Here is a 15,823-nt window from a genome sequence, read left to right as displayed (position 1 = left end):
CGCCGAGAGACCAAGTCAAACAGGACCTCAGCAGAACCAGTGTCCACACAGCGCGCACTAATGAACCCTCTCCCCCGTGCCCAAGCTTCGAACGGGACTCCCAGACACGGACATGCCATGGCTCACGTCCCATGTCTTGTACCCACACACTGCTGATGCGCTCAAATACCACCTTAAATAGAAACAACCTGCGAGAACCTCCCACACGCCTCCCCTGCATGTAGGAGGAGACGGAGAGAAAACCTAGGAGTCGCTCAGTGTCATGTTCGTTATTCATCTGCCTCCATACAACTCCCACACTGATTCATGCTCTACCTACCTCGGTCCTGGAACATGGGGTCACAGGCCCCTCCCTGGGAGGCCTGGTCCCATCCTGCACCTGGTGCGTCAGCTAAAGCCCATAAGGCACACTCTGGTTTTGATTAAGCCTCTCTCCCGCAGATAGCTTGGGTCGCTTTTACAGCGCAACGAGACATTTGTCGAAAAGGCCCAGCCTGCCCCCAAACCCGGGAGCCGCAGCTACCACATCAAGCCATCTCTGCGGTGCCAGCGTTGCGCTGACGCAAAACTGCAATCATATTAGGTTACAAGCTGGAGCAGCGGTGACCATGTCATTTTCAGATTGAGCCCAGAATCCGGGCTAAGTCCTGATGAGCCTCTTAACGGGCCTACGGGCCAGCTTCCTGAGTCTGAGCTCAGGAGAGGCACCCACCAGGAGGCTGTGTTCCCAGTGTGGACACAGGCATGCCTATCTGCACACTGAAACATGAGCGAGTCCCTCTGGAGCCTGACCTTGACAGCCTCCGCAGTGCTAATAGAGCCTGTGACACCTCCAGCGAGGACTGAAAATGCACAAGGTTCCTGGAGCGAAGAGCTGCCCTTGTGCTCCTCTGATCTGTGTATGATTCAATCATCGCCAGATAGGATTTCCTTGGCATAACCTAATGCCTGTGATATCCCTAAGGGTCAGAAACGGTGTCCTGCCTGACTCTAAAAGCCTGTATTCCCCACAGTCCCCTAACCACACCACCCTCTCCTGGACACTCAAAATGGCCATAATGCCTTTCAGCTGGGCCTTTGTGACCTATTGGTGAATCTCGAAACCCTGGTGGCCAACCCCCACAATGCCCTGAGAGCACTGAGCGAGAGGGTCTGGAACGGTGGTCTGATTACCTCATTACACCCAGGCGGAACACAATCCCCCCCCCAGGAGAAATCGAGCCGTCCACTTCACCACTGTTACCAGTTCAATCTTTGCAAGGGCTGGCTACCGGGCCACACAAAAGACAGGCAACGCCATCTGCATGGCCGCGACGGCGGGGAGACGGGGCCGTGATTATTTATCACCCCATGATGCCGAAAGACGTGTTGAAAGAGGGGGAAAACCCCTGCCGTTTAATAAGCAACGGCTCATCTGGGCAGACAGACCAACGCTGTCCTCTTATGTCCACAGGGGGAGGGGAGGGGTGTCTTCTGGTCTGTAGTGTCTAGTCAAGGCCTGGGCTGCATCACAGCCCCCTGGTAATGGGCTCTGATCACAATGGAACTCAATAAGAGCCAATTAGAGCAGCCAGTCGGGCGGGGGGGGGGGGGGGGGCAGCTGCAGTGCTACCCCCCACCCCCTCAGGTCTCTGGTGATCAAAGAGCAGGTGTGGACACACACACACACAAACAGGGAAATGGATTGTGGCAATAATGTTGTAATACCATATTCACTCAGTAATATAAATGGGTATGGTTTCAGTCTGACTCACTATTCTAGCAATACTGTAAATAAGTAACCTTCTGACAGGCCAATAACCCCTCTTTTATCTAGACTGATCTACCCTGGGTGTTTAACAACTTTTCATAACCCCATCATGTAACAGAAAGAAAAAAAGGAAGAAATACACAGACATACACCAAACTGCCCTTCATTATACTGTAAAATAGGCAATCAATCTGCTCTAAAGCAGCTCCAGTGGTCATTTGTTTGAGCTCATAGAAGCCTGGTGTAACTTTGCCTCTCGCGTTGTAAGGTGATGTCAGCCGGCTAGTCAGCAGAGCGGCCGTGCCACTGCATGTTTTGGTCAGGCGGTTAAAGAAAACACTGTCTGCTGAATAGCCCATGCTGTGCTACTGCCAACTCCCAACATGCAGACCCACCATGGGCCATACCAGGGGATCCTACTAAGGGGTACGGTCGGGTTAAAATGGTGGGGGGGGTCGTGGTTGAGACAGAACATGGATGTCTCATAAAGAAATTAAAATATACACTAATCTAATCTGTACTGATAAATCGGTATCAAGAGTCCAAATGGTTCGCTCTTTGAGTCGGTCTGTGTTATTACAGGTCAGGCCAGTGTTATTTGCATGTAGGTGTGTGAAAGCGGGTGTTTTTACAGTATGCATTAAAAACGCCTGCGAGGGAGAAGGCCGTCCTTAGCAGGCTGCTGGGTGTCCTAGGGGCAGCTCGGCAATGACAAGAAAAGTGAGCAAACTCAGGAGTCACCGATCTCACGACTCAGCCAGACTGCTGGCTCGAAACCTCGGCACAACAGTACCCTGCTCTCATCTACAGAGAAACCATGTCCATTGGCAGACATGCTAGATTCAAATCCTACACATTTAACGTTCATATGCTGAAGACGCGTAGACAAATAACTCCACAGTACTTTAATAAGGCCACATCAGGCTTCTCCTATAAGCAGCTAGCCCAGGCACACTAAAACGAATGATAGTGATGACTTTGGCCTTGCACCCAGATAAGTCAAAGCATGCATGCGGCCAAATGTTCATAGTTGACGGGAAAGCTATTATATCACCAGTAATGATGGCACAGCCTTATCTTGTCTGTAATCTTAAGAAACTCAGCTAAAACAATAACACACAACTGGAAAACCCAGCAGGAGAACACTGCAGAAACCAGGAAGCAAAACTCACAAATGTGTCTGAGCTCATGTTTTATTACCTCCAATGTGCTCTTTAATTATTGACATGGAATATTAGAATGTTTATTTTGAGGCCATTTTGCAAAACTGACACAAATACTAGTCATTACTAGTGACTGTATGCAATTTAAAAAAGATAATAATACTAACTAAAATGCCGGTTGAATCTTGGAAAGTCCCTAGAGTGCTCTTTTGATCAGCTCTGGTCACAACGCTGACCGTCTGTGTGGCTTTGAAATGACCTGCCAAACCTCCTCTGTGGAAAGACTGATGCACCAATAGACGACTCCGACACTATACCACTTCCCTCTCCACAAGATTGTCCCGTTCCTCCCAAGATCAAAGGAGCAAGGTGAACTTGGTAACATGGCACGTCAGCACACTTCAGATGACGTGTGCCCTCACCCAAACTCTTATTGTTAATGTAAACTTAACTCGGACAGTGACTCATCATTGTTTGGAGTAAAAACAGAGCTTCACAGACTAAGGTTTCAGTGCAATAACAGAGCCAGGCTGCCTAGCTAAGCCAAGCTGTGGTTTTGGCCTGGTGTGGGCTGTCCTTTGCTGCTGGTTAGAGGGTGTTCAAGTCTCTAATGAGGTATGGGGAGGGGAAGGGAGGGAGGTGTGCAGCCCCACAGGACCCCCCAGCGTTACATTAATTAAAGGCCAACCCTGATCCCCCTTTAGGCAGACCAGATCAGACCCACACAATGACCACAGCCTCTAGGGGAACCAGACCATGAGGATGGTGAACTGGGAGGGCATTCATGTTATGGAAATGCTTCTTTTTCCTTTTTATTCCCCAAGTCAAACTATATAAATGAGCAGGATTTCAATTAATTATATTTCTTTCCTAAATGTTCATCCTTCCATATCCTAAAGAAACAAGATAATTCTTAAGATGGAGACTAGATCAGCCCTCCTACAGAAGAAAACACAGCTACAGTTGATGATCAACTCTCTATTTGATTCAACTCCTGCTCACGTTTCAGATTTGCATGCACGCCGTGTTCATGTTAAACACCATCGTGGCCTTGGGTAGTGGGCGATAGGGAGCACTAGGGATCCGCAGGGCTTCATGTACTGAAGATCTTGCCAAGTTAAGTAAATGTTTATCTGCACGAGCGACCTTTGAAAGCCCAGTTTGGTCGGTTATGTGGAGGTGTGGCTTATTCACCTAAACTCCGTCCTTGGGACATGTTCCGCCCAGGGTGCTGAACTTCTTGACGCATGAAGATGGCAGAACTGTGGACTTTAGTCATTTGTGGATCTGATAAAGGTTGTGGGGTTAAAGTGAATTAACATCACATCCAATGCTTGCTTCCAGTATCTCCGGTGACTCAAATTGTTCAGCACCAAGTGCAAAGTGTTACTAATAAAGTGATATTGATATATGACATCAAGATGATTGCAGTTTTATCACACTGCTTGCATAACAAAATAAAGCTCCACAGTACTACATTGACTGCTCTGATACATATATTAAAACATATTTTTTCCCCAAGCAACAAGTTACAGTAGCATCCTTAGCTGCCTCTGTAAATGGGGGGGATCACATCACAGTTACAGTTATGTCCTATATAGGGAGTCAGATGGCTGAGCGGTTAGGGAACCGGGCTATTAATCAGAAGGTTGCCGGTTTGCATCCTGGCCATGCCAAATGACGTTGTGTCCTTGGCAAGGCACTTCACCCTACTTGCCTCAGGGAATTGTCCCTGTACTGTAAGTTTCTCTGGATAAGAGCGTCCGCCAGTTGACTAAATGTGAATCTATACCCGTACTTCTCTACTGACCCAATCTGCCTCATATTGGCCATTTACAAAGATGCACTTGTGCTTGTTTATGTATTAGACAAGCACAAGCTGGGTTCAGGGTGACAAACATGACTAGTGATAACTTGTTGACAGGTTTCATGTTACAGAGGGCAGGGTCAGCACACAAAGGCAGGTCCAGAGGGTGCAACATAAGGATGAAGATCAATTTATGTATATATTTGTGGAGTTTTGAACCGTTCCGGCCTTGACAAACACTTTGGGACCACTCTGAGGGCCACTGCCAAGGAACCTTCATTGCATTGCCTGACAATCCCTAGCAGAGCACACTGTAATCATTTTAGCTGGTTTACATCATAGTTTTGTCTTTGACAACACAGAGACAACATCTGTTCACTTGTGAACTGTGACTTACCCAAACTGTTTAAAATATGCCCAGGGATGACAAGCAACATGTCTACGAGCCATTACTCTGTCATGTTGTGATCCACTCCTTAAGTATGGCCCTGTCGGAGACACTGATAATGGTATTTTGTGTGACCTCTGCCCTCGGCTGAAAAGGATAACCATCTAAACCCTTTTGCTTAAGGTCGGTCCCAATCCCCAGTCCTGTCTGAGAGGATTTATGAGAGAGGCTGACTTGCAACAACCTAGACAGTTTGGTTCAAGAGGATAACCTCAGGCAGAGCACTGTTTAGTGTTGATTCATGGGCATGAGCATTCATCAATACCATTGGAACACAACAGGTGATGCAGCAGTGAAGAGTCCCAAGAAATGGGCGCCTGCAGTCAGCAGTTTGTTAAGGAAACAAGGTGTTGACTGTTAAGTGTGCTCACAGTTCAATAAGTAGGCTACTTCCAGTTGGGTTATTGTCTCAGGCTACTGGAATGTGAAGCCTCGTGAGTCCTAAAGGTTCAGGACCTGTGCCATCACCCTCTCCATGTTCGAGGGATCTGTTACTGGGCAGTCATAGTCCAAACAGCTGCCCTGGATCGGCCACTGGTCTGAGCACTGGCCTCATCGTGGCTCCAGATCAGAGGAGAGAGGCCTGGGATTCTGACATCGGCCATCAGCTTTACAACCGGAGAGATTTGCTCACTTGAGTGCTCTAAAAACAACACCAGTGGGAGACACTGAGAAGGGGGAGAAAGATGTAAATGTAAAAAAAAAAAAAAAAAAAAAAAAAAAAAAAAAAAAAGAGAGAGAGAGAGATAGGATGACACTAAGCAGAACAGCTTTGGCATCGGGAGACAGAGAAAAACATCCTCATTTTAAGCCTGCCAAAAGAAACAGCTGGACACATCTGTCATGTTGGACTGTTCTGCTGACTCAATGCATAATAAAAGAGAAAGAACGAAATAAGATAAACAAAGGATGAGGAACAAGAGAAAGAGAGAGAGAGATAAAGAGAGATATAAAGAGAGATAGAACTTGACAAAAGTGGGGTGGGGGGAGGCTATGTGGAGTTGGCCAGCTCCCGGGTAAATACAGGCCGTCTCTTTTGTCAGTGTGGAGTGTGTCAGTACAGAGGCGGAGAGGGGGTGCGGGGGTCTGTCTCAGAGGGGGAGCGAGTGTGTGCTGCTGCCCGGGCAGGGTAATTGACGAGCGCTGGTCTTTGTTTTACTCCTCCAGCCCAAAAGAGAGGCAGGTTTAACATTGGATGAACAGATGGCCACCCGCTGGAGTGGCACGCGGGGCCTCAATAGACCCGCCACGACCCAACTGTCCCCACAACATGTTCTTGTGTTGGCCTATTCCTCCAGTTTGGCTATAAATCTCCTACTGCAGTCTAAGCATTACACCAACCTTGTGAACAGCTGAAAGTGAAGAGTAAAAAAAAAGAAGAAGAATATTGATGACAAGCTTACATTTGCCATGTTCTTTGGGACTCAGTCCAAGTACAGCCACTCAGACAACTCACCATCTTTGTGCATTGTGTCTTACGTGCACTCAAAAATATTTATAATTGTGTGTGTGTGTGCGCGTCTAGCCAGCATCTTTGGAGTGAATGTGATGAGCAGTGCTGTTCACTTTTGTGTGTGTGTGTGTGTGTCTGACACTTGCCCGAAAGACCTTTGAAATACAGGGGACCTTTGTTACCGATACTCTGAATAAGGACAAAAAGCATGCTGCAGCCTACACAGCAGCATGCCTGGGCTTCTCAGCACAGTGGTGTGGAGGTGGAGGGCCGGTCAGGTGGCCCAGGCAGGACTTACATGTGTGGGCTGAGCTCGTAGAAGTTCCTGTTGCGGTACTCCTCCACCTTCTCTGGCGTGAAGATGGGCAGCGACCTGTATGGGTTCATGGAGATCACCACACTGCCAATGTACGTCTGCAGAGAGAAATGGGAGGGGGAGATCAAGAGAGAGGGAGAGGCAACATAACATTTGACATTATGTTATAAATCTCAATAATACGGAGGAAACCTAAAAACAGGAACAGAATATAGTCTGAAATGATCCAACATTTAAAATACCTGTCCTGATTCTATCTATCTATCTGAGCTGAGGTGTGTACATTTGTGCTTCCCTCAGCTCCAGCTGGGAATTCCTGATGCATTCCTCAGGCATGCAAAGCCTGGAGTGAACATCAGGAGCCAAACTCGAAACACAAAAGAACAATGTGTGGAATCCTGGACGACATCAGCGGCATACCAGCAGCTCAGAATTGGTAAAGCAGTTGAGGTCACCGGAGTGAGTTACACGCACGGTGATGTTGTCACCATCAAATAATGGCAAACTGTCATCACTGTAACAGCCAGTGCAATCTCCATTGGAAAAACTCAGCATATTCCTTAACAATATTTACATTTGGGTACTCGTGAAAGTAAAGACAAAGAACTAAGAAGGACAAAGTAGACCAACTACTTAGTTGGCATCTTCAACTACTTCTGTACAGCACAGAAATGACCACAATCTGTCATTTACAAAATGGAGTATTTGCCACTCAAACAGAACACACCCTAAATACATTCAACTCTGAACTGCTGAACCTCTTCGATGTCTCTCCAGCTTGATGGCTGTTGCGTAACCCACTCCAACAAGAGAGGACCGGAGACCGCTTCATGCCAACACGACAGCCCACGGGCCTATTGTTCAGCTGAACACGGGAGGCAGGAGCAGGACTTTGAGATGCCGCCAACAGAGAGACAAATGGGGTGGGCGTTCTAAAAACAAAACGGCGGAGCTGTGGGGACTGCTTCTACATGGCCATCAGTGATGTGTGTGAAGCCATTAAGGTTGGGGGCCCCCCTCCTCCCTAGTCTGCACAGGAAAGGCGCCCACTCTAAGACCCTCCGACATACTATGTGGATGAACCCTCCTGAGCCCTTGAATACCTCTGATAATGATGGCTACAATGGGGCTTGAGGAGGATACAGTAGAGATCCTTATCTAGGCTGGAGGATGAGGGCCCGGTTAGTGTAAACATCATAGTCATATAAAGGGGCTGGCCTTGGGGCATTTCATATCAGGGGTTGTCCATTCATCCAAACAATAGGAAGAACCTTTTTCAGCCATTGCGTTTGAATGTGTAAAGATGAAGAAGGAGTAGGCTAGGGGCAATCATAAGACCCAGAACTGTTTCAAAGCTACTGTAGCATTTTATGTGTTGGATGAAAGTATGGAAGAAACGAGTAAATTACAAACTGGAGGGACCTCGTTGCTAGGACTTAGTAATTACTAGCTGCCAAGGAAAAGAAAAACACTTCCTTGTCTCAACCATCACGATCCAGACAGTTTAGCCTCAAAGCACTACTATCAGATCCAGTTTACAATGATCTGTTAAAAGGATATTCAGACAACTGAAAAGGTGAAGCCTCCATGCATATTCTCCCGATTCTGATTTGCTTATTTATTTTGCAAAGGCAAATTACATCAGTGGGATTTTCCATATATGTAATCAGATATACGTTTTCCAGTAGAACTAATTCATGGCAACTGGTGTCATATGACCCACTGAGGAGCAGAAAATATAAGGGAACAAAGCTAATCTCAGGAGGGGGCCTCACACCATAACAACAAGGCAAAAGGAACAACCAGTGGTTAATGGGTGAGTGCCGTATAAATGGTGCAGCCACCGTAATGTGGCTGTTCAGAAGTTGGATCGATTACAGACATAGATCAGCCCTATGCCATTGCAACCAAAGGAACTATGCCGTTTCTCCATTGTGCTGATGCTATGGAGATTAATAATATAACTAGTCGACTTCAATTCATTGTATTTGTGAAAAACTGTTCTGTGTTCCTCTTCACTGTTGATTTTGCAAGTTTCTTGGTCCTACTTCTGTAGTAGGTGGGCCACCACAACACACCACGTTCTGAATAAACAGTCTGTGACAGAGAAATTTGAGGGCATCCAACAAATCAAAACAACATGCTTTAACCCACAGGAAGTCAACTGAACTCCATTAAAATATCAAGAGTCCCAGAGAACCAATCACATACAACTGTGGTGACATCATTCCCTGGGCTCTGGGCCTGTCCTAGTCAGCAATGAGGAGCCAGAGAGCCATAATCATAGAAGCTGACGTCTAGAGAAGCCTAGCCACAGAGCGGAGGAACAAGCAGTCAGGAGAGCCACCAGAGCTTATAGCCCAGAGCCAAAGCCCTGATCCAGGCTCTCTGTTGAGACACCCTCCCCCTATCTCTGGAGAGAAGCATCCAGCCCGCCACAGTCGTTCTCCTCGCCCTCTAGCTCAGAAAGTTGTGCTTCATTTAAGACATCATCCACATTCCTCAATGACGTGATTTATCGAGTGTCTGAGCTCTGCGGTTACTAGATATAGTGCCACTGTTTTTAAGGCCAGGACAAAAAGAAATGAGTAAAGGGACATAAAGGGATTGGACAAGGGAAGTGCGGCCATCGGCGTACTTCAGAAGGGTATTGGGTGTAAACATGGGGATCGGCACCCATAAATAAACGGAACTGAAAGAGACAAACAAACACATTCAACAGTGGCCACAGTAACAGCAGAGGGACTTACGTAGATCTCATTGTGGTCAAAGCGGTTCCTCAGGTTCTCGATGAAGGATTCTTCGCTAAGGGGCTCCAGCAGGACCATGTCGCCCACCCCTATCATGTTATCGAGAAGTGACGTCTTTACCTCCATCTTGGAATCAGTCCTCCCCTGGTAAAAGAGAACAAACAAACATATTAGGCCACATTAGAGACTAAGCTTTGAGGGAAGGAAACCAGATGACCAGTTCATTCTGTTCTGGTCAGTGCAGGCAAGTTTTCATAGCATTTAAGTGCTGTTTGGAGGCAGGAGTACACTAAGCCTGATGGCCAGGAGTTCTGAACACCCAATAACAAACAGTTCTAAACATAGCCAGCACAAATAAACTCTAGGGGGGGGATGTTTGTACAGCAGAAGTTTGGGCTGCTTCGCAGTGAAATAGTGATTGGCCCTTGCCTGTTCAAATATCGTTTTGAACACCGTGGACTTGGGAGATTCCACTGGGAATTATGTAATGGAAGAATCTCACACTCAACCTTTAATTGTCCACATGGATTTGGGCCGGCTCTGCTTTTTGAGTCAACTATTACCTAATAAAGTATTTGAATGAAACCTACGCTAAGGAAACAAATAACCCCCACCACCTTTGCTAGCTGCTTGTGCAGCGGGTGGATATTTGGAAGAAAAAGGGAAAGAAGGAAGGAAAGAAAGAAAAAGAGATATCTAAACCAGAATACAGGAGACAATTACACTGCTGGGGGTTGCATTTTACCCCCACCCCTGTTCCCCATCTCCTGTGGCCGATAATCCCAGAGCGCACCGGAGATAAAGAGAGGCCTAAGGCACATTCAAGGCCTTGATACAGGGCTTTGCTGTACCCCAAAGCATGTGTCTGCTGTTGTAACAGAGGGGCCGGGGCTGAGGCTATGCGTTCATCCACCATTGTTCACGGTGCTCCCTGAACAACCAGCATCCTTTAGATCAGCAGTAATAAACACTGCCAAAGAGCCACTGCGTGCATCTTATATAGAAATACAGCTCAGCTAACATCGCTCTACGGATCACATTTGACACTAGCCACACTATTTGACATGGTAAAGCAAACCAGCCCTATTTCAGATGTATTGTGACGACACGAGTGCTAGGAATGCTGTATTTAAAGTCTGTATTTAGCCATTTGATAGGTCAAATAGCATGGACCTAGATGCTGCAAGTTAATGTCAGGGATTACACGATTGGATCAGCAGGGAGCCAGCTTTCTGAAGGGATAGGCGAAGGGGGATGGGGCCATGGGCAGGAGGGCGTTTAGGACAGGGGTTCTAGCTGGGGGATGGGCAGTGTCATTGATATGACTGGCCCAGACAGTCCACAGCTGGGCTGTTACAAGGTGCTGGGCAGCGCATGGAGTCCTTGTTATTGGGATCCCAGATTACCACTGCATGCAGATGAGTGACTTAATCTTAATATAGAGCAACATAGCTTCAGTTGAATAAAACAAAACATCTGCTACCCAGTTGAACCTATGACATTGTAAATATAAATCTCTTATTCTATCTTCATGATGTTATTATGAGCCTAGATCATTGCAAGTCAAACTAAATTCTGCAGCTATGACAGTTTATGACAAAAAGGCTAGTTTGGCTTTGCTAGACTCTCAGTAATCAGCTTGCGTACTTTCCAACACATGTTTTTACAAGGCCTAGTTGGCCCAGATATGCAGTATCATCTCCAAGATGGAAGCCTGGAATGTTGAGGCAATGAAAAGCTCAATTCATTGTGATGGACCACTATAAATAATTCTGCAAAGGTGCCGACAGAAGAGGTTCCAACATTTAGCGAAGAAAAGCTCCACTTGCTCCAAAAAATTCAATGCCCCATGGAGGGGAAACAAAGTTTAATTTGCCTCAGTGCATAGCAACAGCGTGGGTCCTGTCAGAAATGAGACCTGAGTCTTTCTCCTGACTTTTGTTCCCCTGAAGGGTACAGTGTTATATGAACCCATAAAGAGCTCTGGCTTTTGGTTATTCACAAGCTAAATGTTCCAAACCCAGTCAGCCCACCCCTTCTCTCTCAACCATTCAGCATTAAGGAGAAGGGGAAAATAAGAAAAGGGGGGGAAATGACTATTTAAGTCAATGTGTCACCTTTTGAAGGTCCACCGAAACTGGGTAGAACAAAAGGAGATAGACCAACCTCACTGTCCAGGTGGAGCCTCTCAGGGTAATTGGAAAAAAAGGAGGGGTGGGAATTAATAAATGTAAAGCAAGAGGATAACCAACAAAGATCACACAACCCGTTTTACCGGGCAGGGGCTTACAGACTGTCTCCAGCTGCAGGGGGAAATAGATTAGCATAAACCAAATAAACCACACCTGTGCAGAGTTGTATTAGGCTACAGCAGCAGATCAATAAAAACATCCTGGCAACCCTAACAACCCAGGATGACTGAAGCAACGAGGGACCAGTCAGCCAAACATTGGCTGTTGAGTTAACACTGAAGGAGAGATGTGGACAGCTCCAGAAGTTTCCTACACTCTGCATATCCAGAGCTTTGAGGGCTGGAGATCCTGAAGAACAAGCCATTTAATGCACTATGGGAGGAACACGCTCATCCAGATTGTTAGGATTTTATTCTTGACCATCCGACAGGCTGATATACTAATTGTTCTTCCTCCCCCCCCCAAGGGAGAAGTCATTCTGCGTCTGGTTGGACAGCTCCCCAGCTGGTAGCCTAGTACCCCCGATTCAGAGTGTGGTGCCAGCAGTACCAGGCCGGCAGCAGTGATGTAACCACATTAAAGAGAGTGCCTCTGTGCCTGCATGTCATATCGAATCCAGCTCAGGAGGAAGGAGCTGACAACGGTGGATGAACTGCATGTAGGATTAACATGACATGGAAACTGGCATCAGGGAAGAGAGAGCGAGTGTTGAAAAAGTCCCCAAAATATCACCAAAAAGCCATTGTACAGCATTGTGTTGCTCCAAACTAGTGAAATTAACTATCCTACATGTCTATTCTTACCAGTAATCCAGGGCAAATTTCTCAAAATGTGTAGGGTCTACAGCTCTTTATTGACTAGATTTTGTTTAAGTAGGCTTGATGTCATTTTTGCATTAGTAAATCCTTGCTTAGTTGCCATACTCAGTCATAATGCATTACAAGGCAATTCAATACATGACTATGCACAATTTTAAAAAATTCAATAAATTCCTAATCCAATAACTAAAATGCACATTTTTGAAACCGTCCAACGAATGAAACCTTTCACCATGAGAAGAGTCGACATTACAGATTGATCCGGGACTTGCACAAAGAGTTTATACACCACGTCACCTTGCCTGTCGAGCTGTAGCTGGTTCTCCTCCAGGGTTTGACATTGCCCCAGATTTCCAGCCAGAGCTGCACAAATAATATATAATTTAAGTTTTTTGGACTGGGGCCATGTGTGATTTTCCACTTGCATTTGAAGTGTGAAAAAGACCCCCCTCCCCTCCCCCTTTTCCATAAAATCTTGGGCACACACCTCTTTTGCACCAAACGGACCATGACATCCCCAACATCTCACCAACTAGTCTCGAAAAGCAACTTGCTGAGGAAAACAAACTACTGCAGTAAAGCATTCGGGTTTGGGTTCAAAAGAGCAATTTGACAAAAAGACCATACTATTGTTTGTGAACTATGGATCTCAAAGCATAAGATTGGATATTATACCAAGATAATGGAGGTTGACAGTATGACCTAGAGTCCTTATAGGATCACGACATTGTCTGTCCTTAACAAAATTATATTAGTGTAGATCCAAAAAAGGACTTTAATTCACTGAAAATCCCAAGAGATGGGCCAGTGAGGTTGCACATTGCTGAGTAACATCACAGCTTGTTGGCAATACGAGAGATTAAAGCTCTTAAAGGGGCAGCAACATGGAGCTGTGCATGGTAATCTAGCATGCAGGGAAACAGTAGAGGGATGGTTCGATGGCACTCGGAGGTGGAGCTGAACAGCCATGCTTCAGTGAGCTTGACATTTATATTAATGTTGCTTTAGCACCAAATCCTGGGCCTCAGTCACACTGCAGATGCTTTCATGTGAAACAGATGGATATCTCAATGGCGCATCTGTTTACTGATGTGTTTTCCCTTCCAGAAGAACCCCTGTATAACCTTTGACAAGAGAAGGATCACATACAGCAGGCACATTCTCCTCACAGGCACATGTAGCAAGCTCTAAAATACTGAGATGTTGTAATCCAGTCTGACTATGAACCCAGGTATTCAGGACCTCCAATCATGATCAGGAGTTATGCTATCTAAACTACACCTTTTAAAAACCATGTTGAAAGCTTGAACATCCTGATGGCCAAGATGGTCAGATGGTCATCTGGTCAGAGGTGCAAATTATCATTGACTAACAAACACCATGTTGATAGATATCAACCACTAGTTCAGAAGAGTTATGGAGTAGGCTGTGTGAAGACTGAAAACTACTTCCTAATAGCGTCATGGTCAGCTACTCAAGCCAAAGCTCAAAGGGACAGGGGCTTTACGAGGACATTCTCCTCATCCATAGTCTTCGAAAACAATCAGGAGCATTCTGGTTTTGCTCATATTTTCCCTCAAATTATTTGAGAGGATTTGTAAAAAAAAAAAAAAAAAAAAGAAGGAAAAAAAAGGCCTGGACTAGTGCCTTATACATTTGAATTATGAATCTAATCGAATCAATAGAGGGTGTTTAGTTGGCACTGGACCCATTGCCCACTAAACTGGAAGTCACCTACATTGGGGTCACAAGCGAGGACGGGCAGAACCATGTTTAGGCTAAAAAACAACAACAATGGATGATCCAAAAACACATACCCTAACGCAAAACATCTGAGACTTTAGACTGAGCTGCATTTCAACCCTCAAAGTAATCTCCTTATCACAGTGAACAAAAGTTGCACCTGATTCAGTAGTAAGCATGACTTCATTGTGTAAACCTAACCATAATAAAACTTTTTTAGATCCTTGTCTGTTGACAGGGAACATTTTCCATGTTCCCAATGTCAAACTAAGTGTCTGCCTTGGGTCCCGAGAGGAGATCCTATGGGCAGGATAAGAAATGTATGCAATGTATGGCATACATTACAATGGGGCAAATTAAATAGTATACATATTTTTTTTTAGTTTGCACCAAGCCGACTGCATGCATGTAGCTGATCTTCCCATTGCTTCCCACTTCTGGATGTCTGTCCCACTTCATAGCATTTTGTGTTGGTAACATACTCACTCAAAAGTGCTTTACAAATTAAAGAAAAAAGTATTCTGGAATCAATTAATAAACAAGACTAAGTGGACACAGGTTCACTATCTGTTAAAGTATTTCTGTTCTTCGCATAAGTAGACAATCAATTAAGCAGAAAACATGTCAACAATTTTGCTTCTGCTGGGTTCTGTATCTTTTCTCATTTAGGCTGCCTTAAATAGAGTAAAAGCATGTCAATTATTTGTATTGTGCTCACTTCGCAGATGTTCTCAATCAACTACTTGGACCTAATTAATGAACTTTGTAAATTCGCCCTAAATTTAGATGAGGACGATATAGTAAAATACAAAAGGCGTAGCCTACCCCCACTCCCACTCACACAAACTGATCTTAAATGTCCTCAAACTGTTGGGCTACGAATTACTGTGAAACAGTTGAATGACAGCTACGTCTTTAAAGTAACAAAGACAAACGACTGGAGTGCACGCCGAAAACTGAACAATGAAGATCAGGATGAGTTGAGCGGACTATGGTTTCGGAAAACTAACAAAGTATGTCCACAAAGTGACTTAAAATCAAACTAGCTATACAGTAACACTGACAAAGACTGAACAACCTCACAATTAACCTGAAAGCGTTACATGTAGTCTGAGCCTTGTTCTTACCTTTGGCTCTTTTTTTTTTTGCAGTAATGTGGCCTTTGCCAAATCCACGTTGGAAGATATTGCAGCCAAGTGTCCCGGGATGGCCCTTTAGATGAAAATCTACTTGAATTCAAACTCTTCCCGGTTTTGTGTTATATAAATCCGCGGTGAATGAGCCTGGACGCGTCTTCTCATCCGCGGCTCTCTGGAGTTTGAATGAAACACTGGTGGACACCAACTAGTGTGTGCATAGAAGCAGGGAGTGGCTGAAGTAGCG

At 45.5% G+C, this 15,823-nt stretch overlaps 1 protein-coding gene across 6 annotated transcripts in view; it reads right to left on the bottom strand.

The window, feature by feature from the left end:
* The window catches only part of myo1b (myosin IB), a 51,265-nt gene extending 35,442 nt beyond the window's left edge, over positions 1-15,823 (bottom strand). For 5 of the 6 annotated variants that reach the window (XM_047046080.1, XM_047046084.1, XM_047046081.1 and 2 more), the window contains exons 1-3: positions 15,568-15,822; positions 9,688-9,831; positions 6,920-7,035 (exon numbers count right to left, since the gene is read on the bottom strand). In XM_047046080.1, coding sequence (XP_046902036.1) covers positions 6,920-7,035; positions 9,688-9,813 — 242 coding nt within the window. In that variant the 5' untranslated portion in view covers positions 9,814-9,831; positions 15,568-15,822. Of the gene's footprint in view, positions 1-6,919; positions 7,036-9,687; positions 9,832-15,567 lie in introns of all 6 variants that reach the window. The other variant, XM_047046079.1, reaches the window with a different exon arrangement.

Source organism: Hypomesus transpacificus, chromosome 23, assembly GCF_021917145.1.
Source record: "Hypomesus transpacificus isolate Combined female chromosome 23, fHypTra1, whole genome shotgun sequence".
In the NCBI taxonomy this organism is placed as follows: domain Eukaryota; kingdom Metazoa; phylum Chordata; class Actinopteri; order Osmeriformes; family Osmeridae; genus Hypomesus; species Hypomesus transpacificus.
The sequence above is the reverse complement of the archived record's forward strand: the minus strand, read 5'-3'. Positions and strand labels throughout refer to the sequence as shown.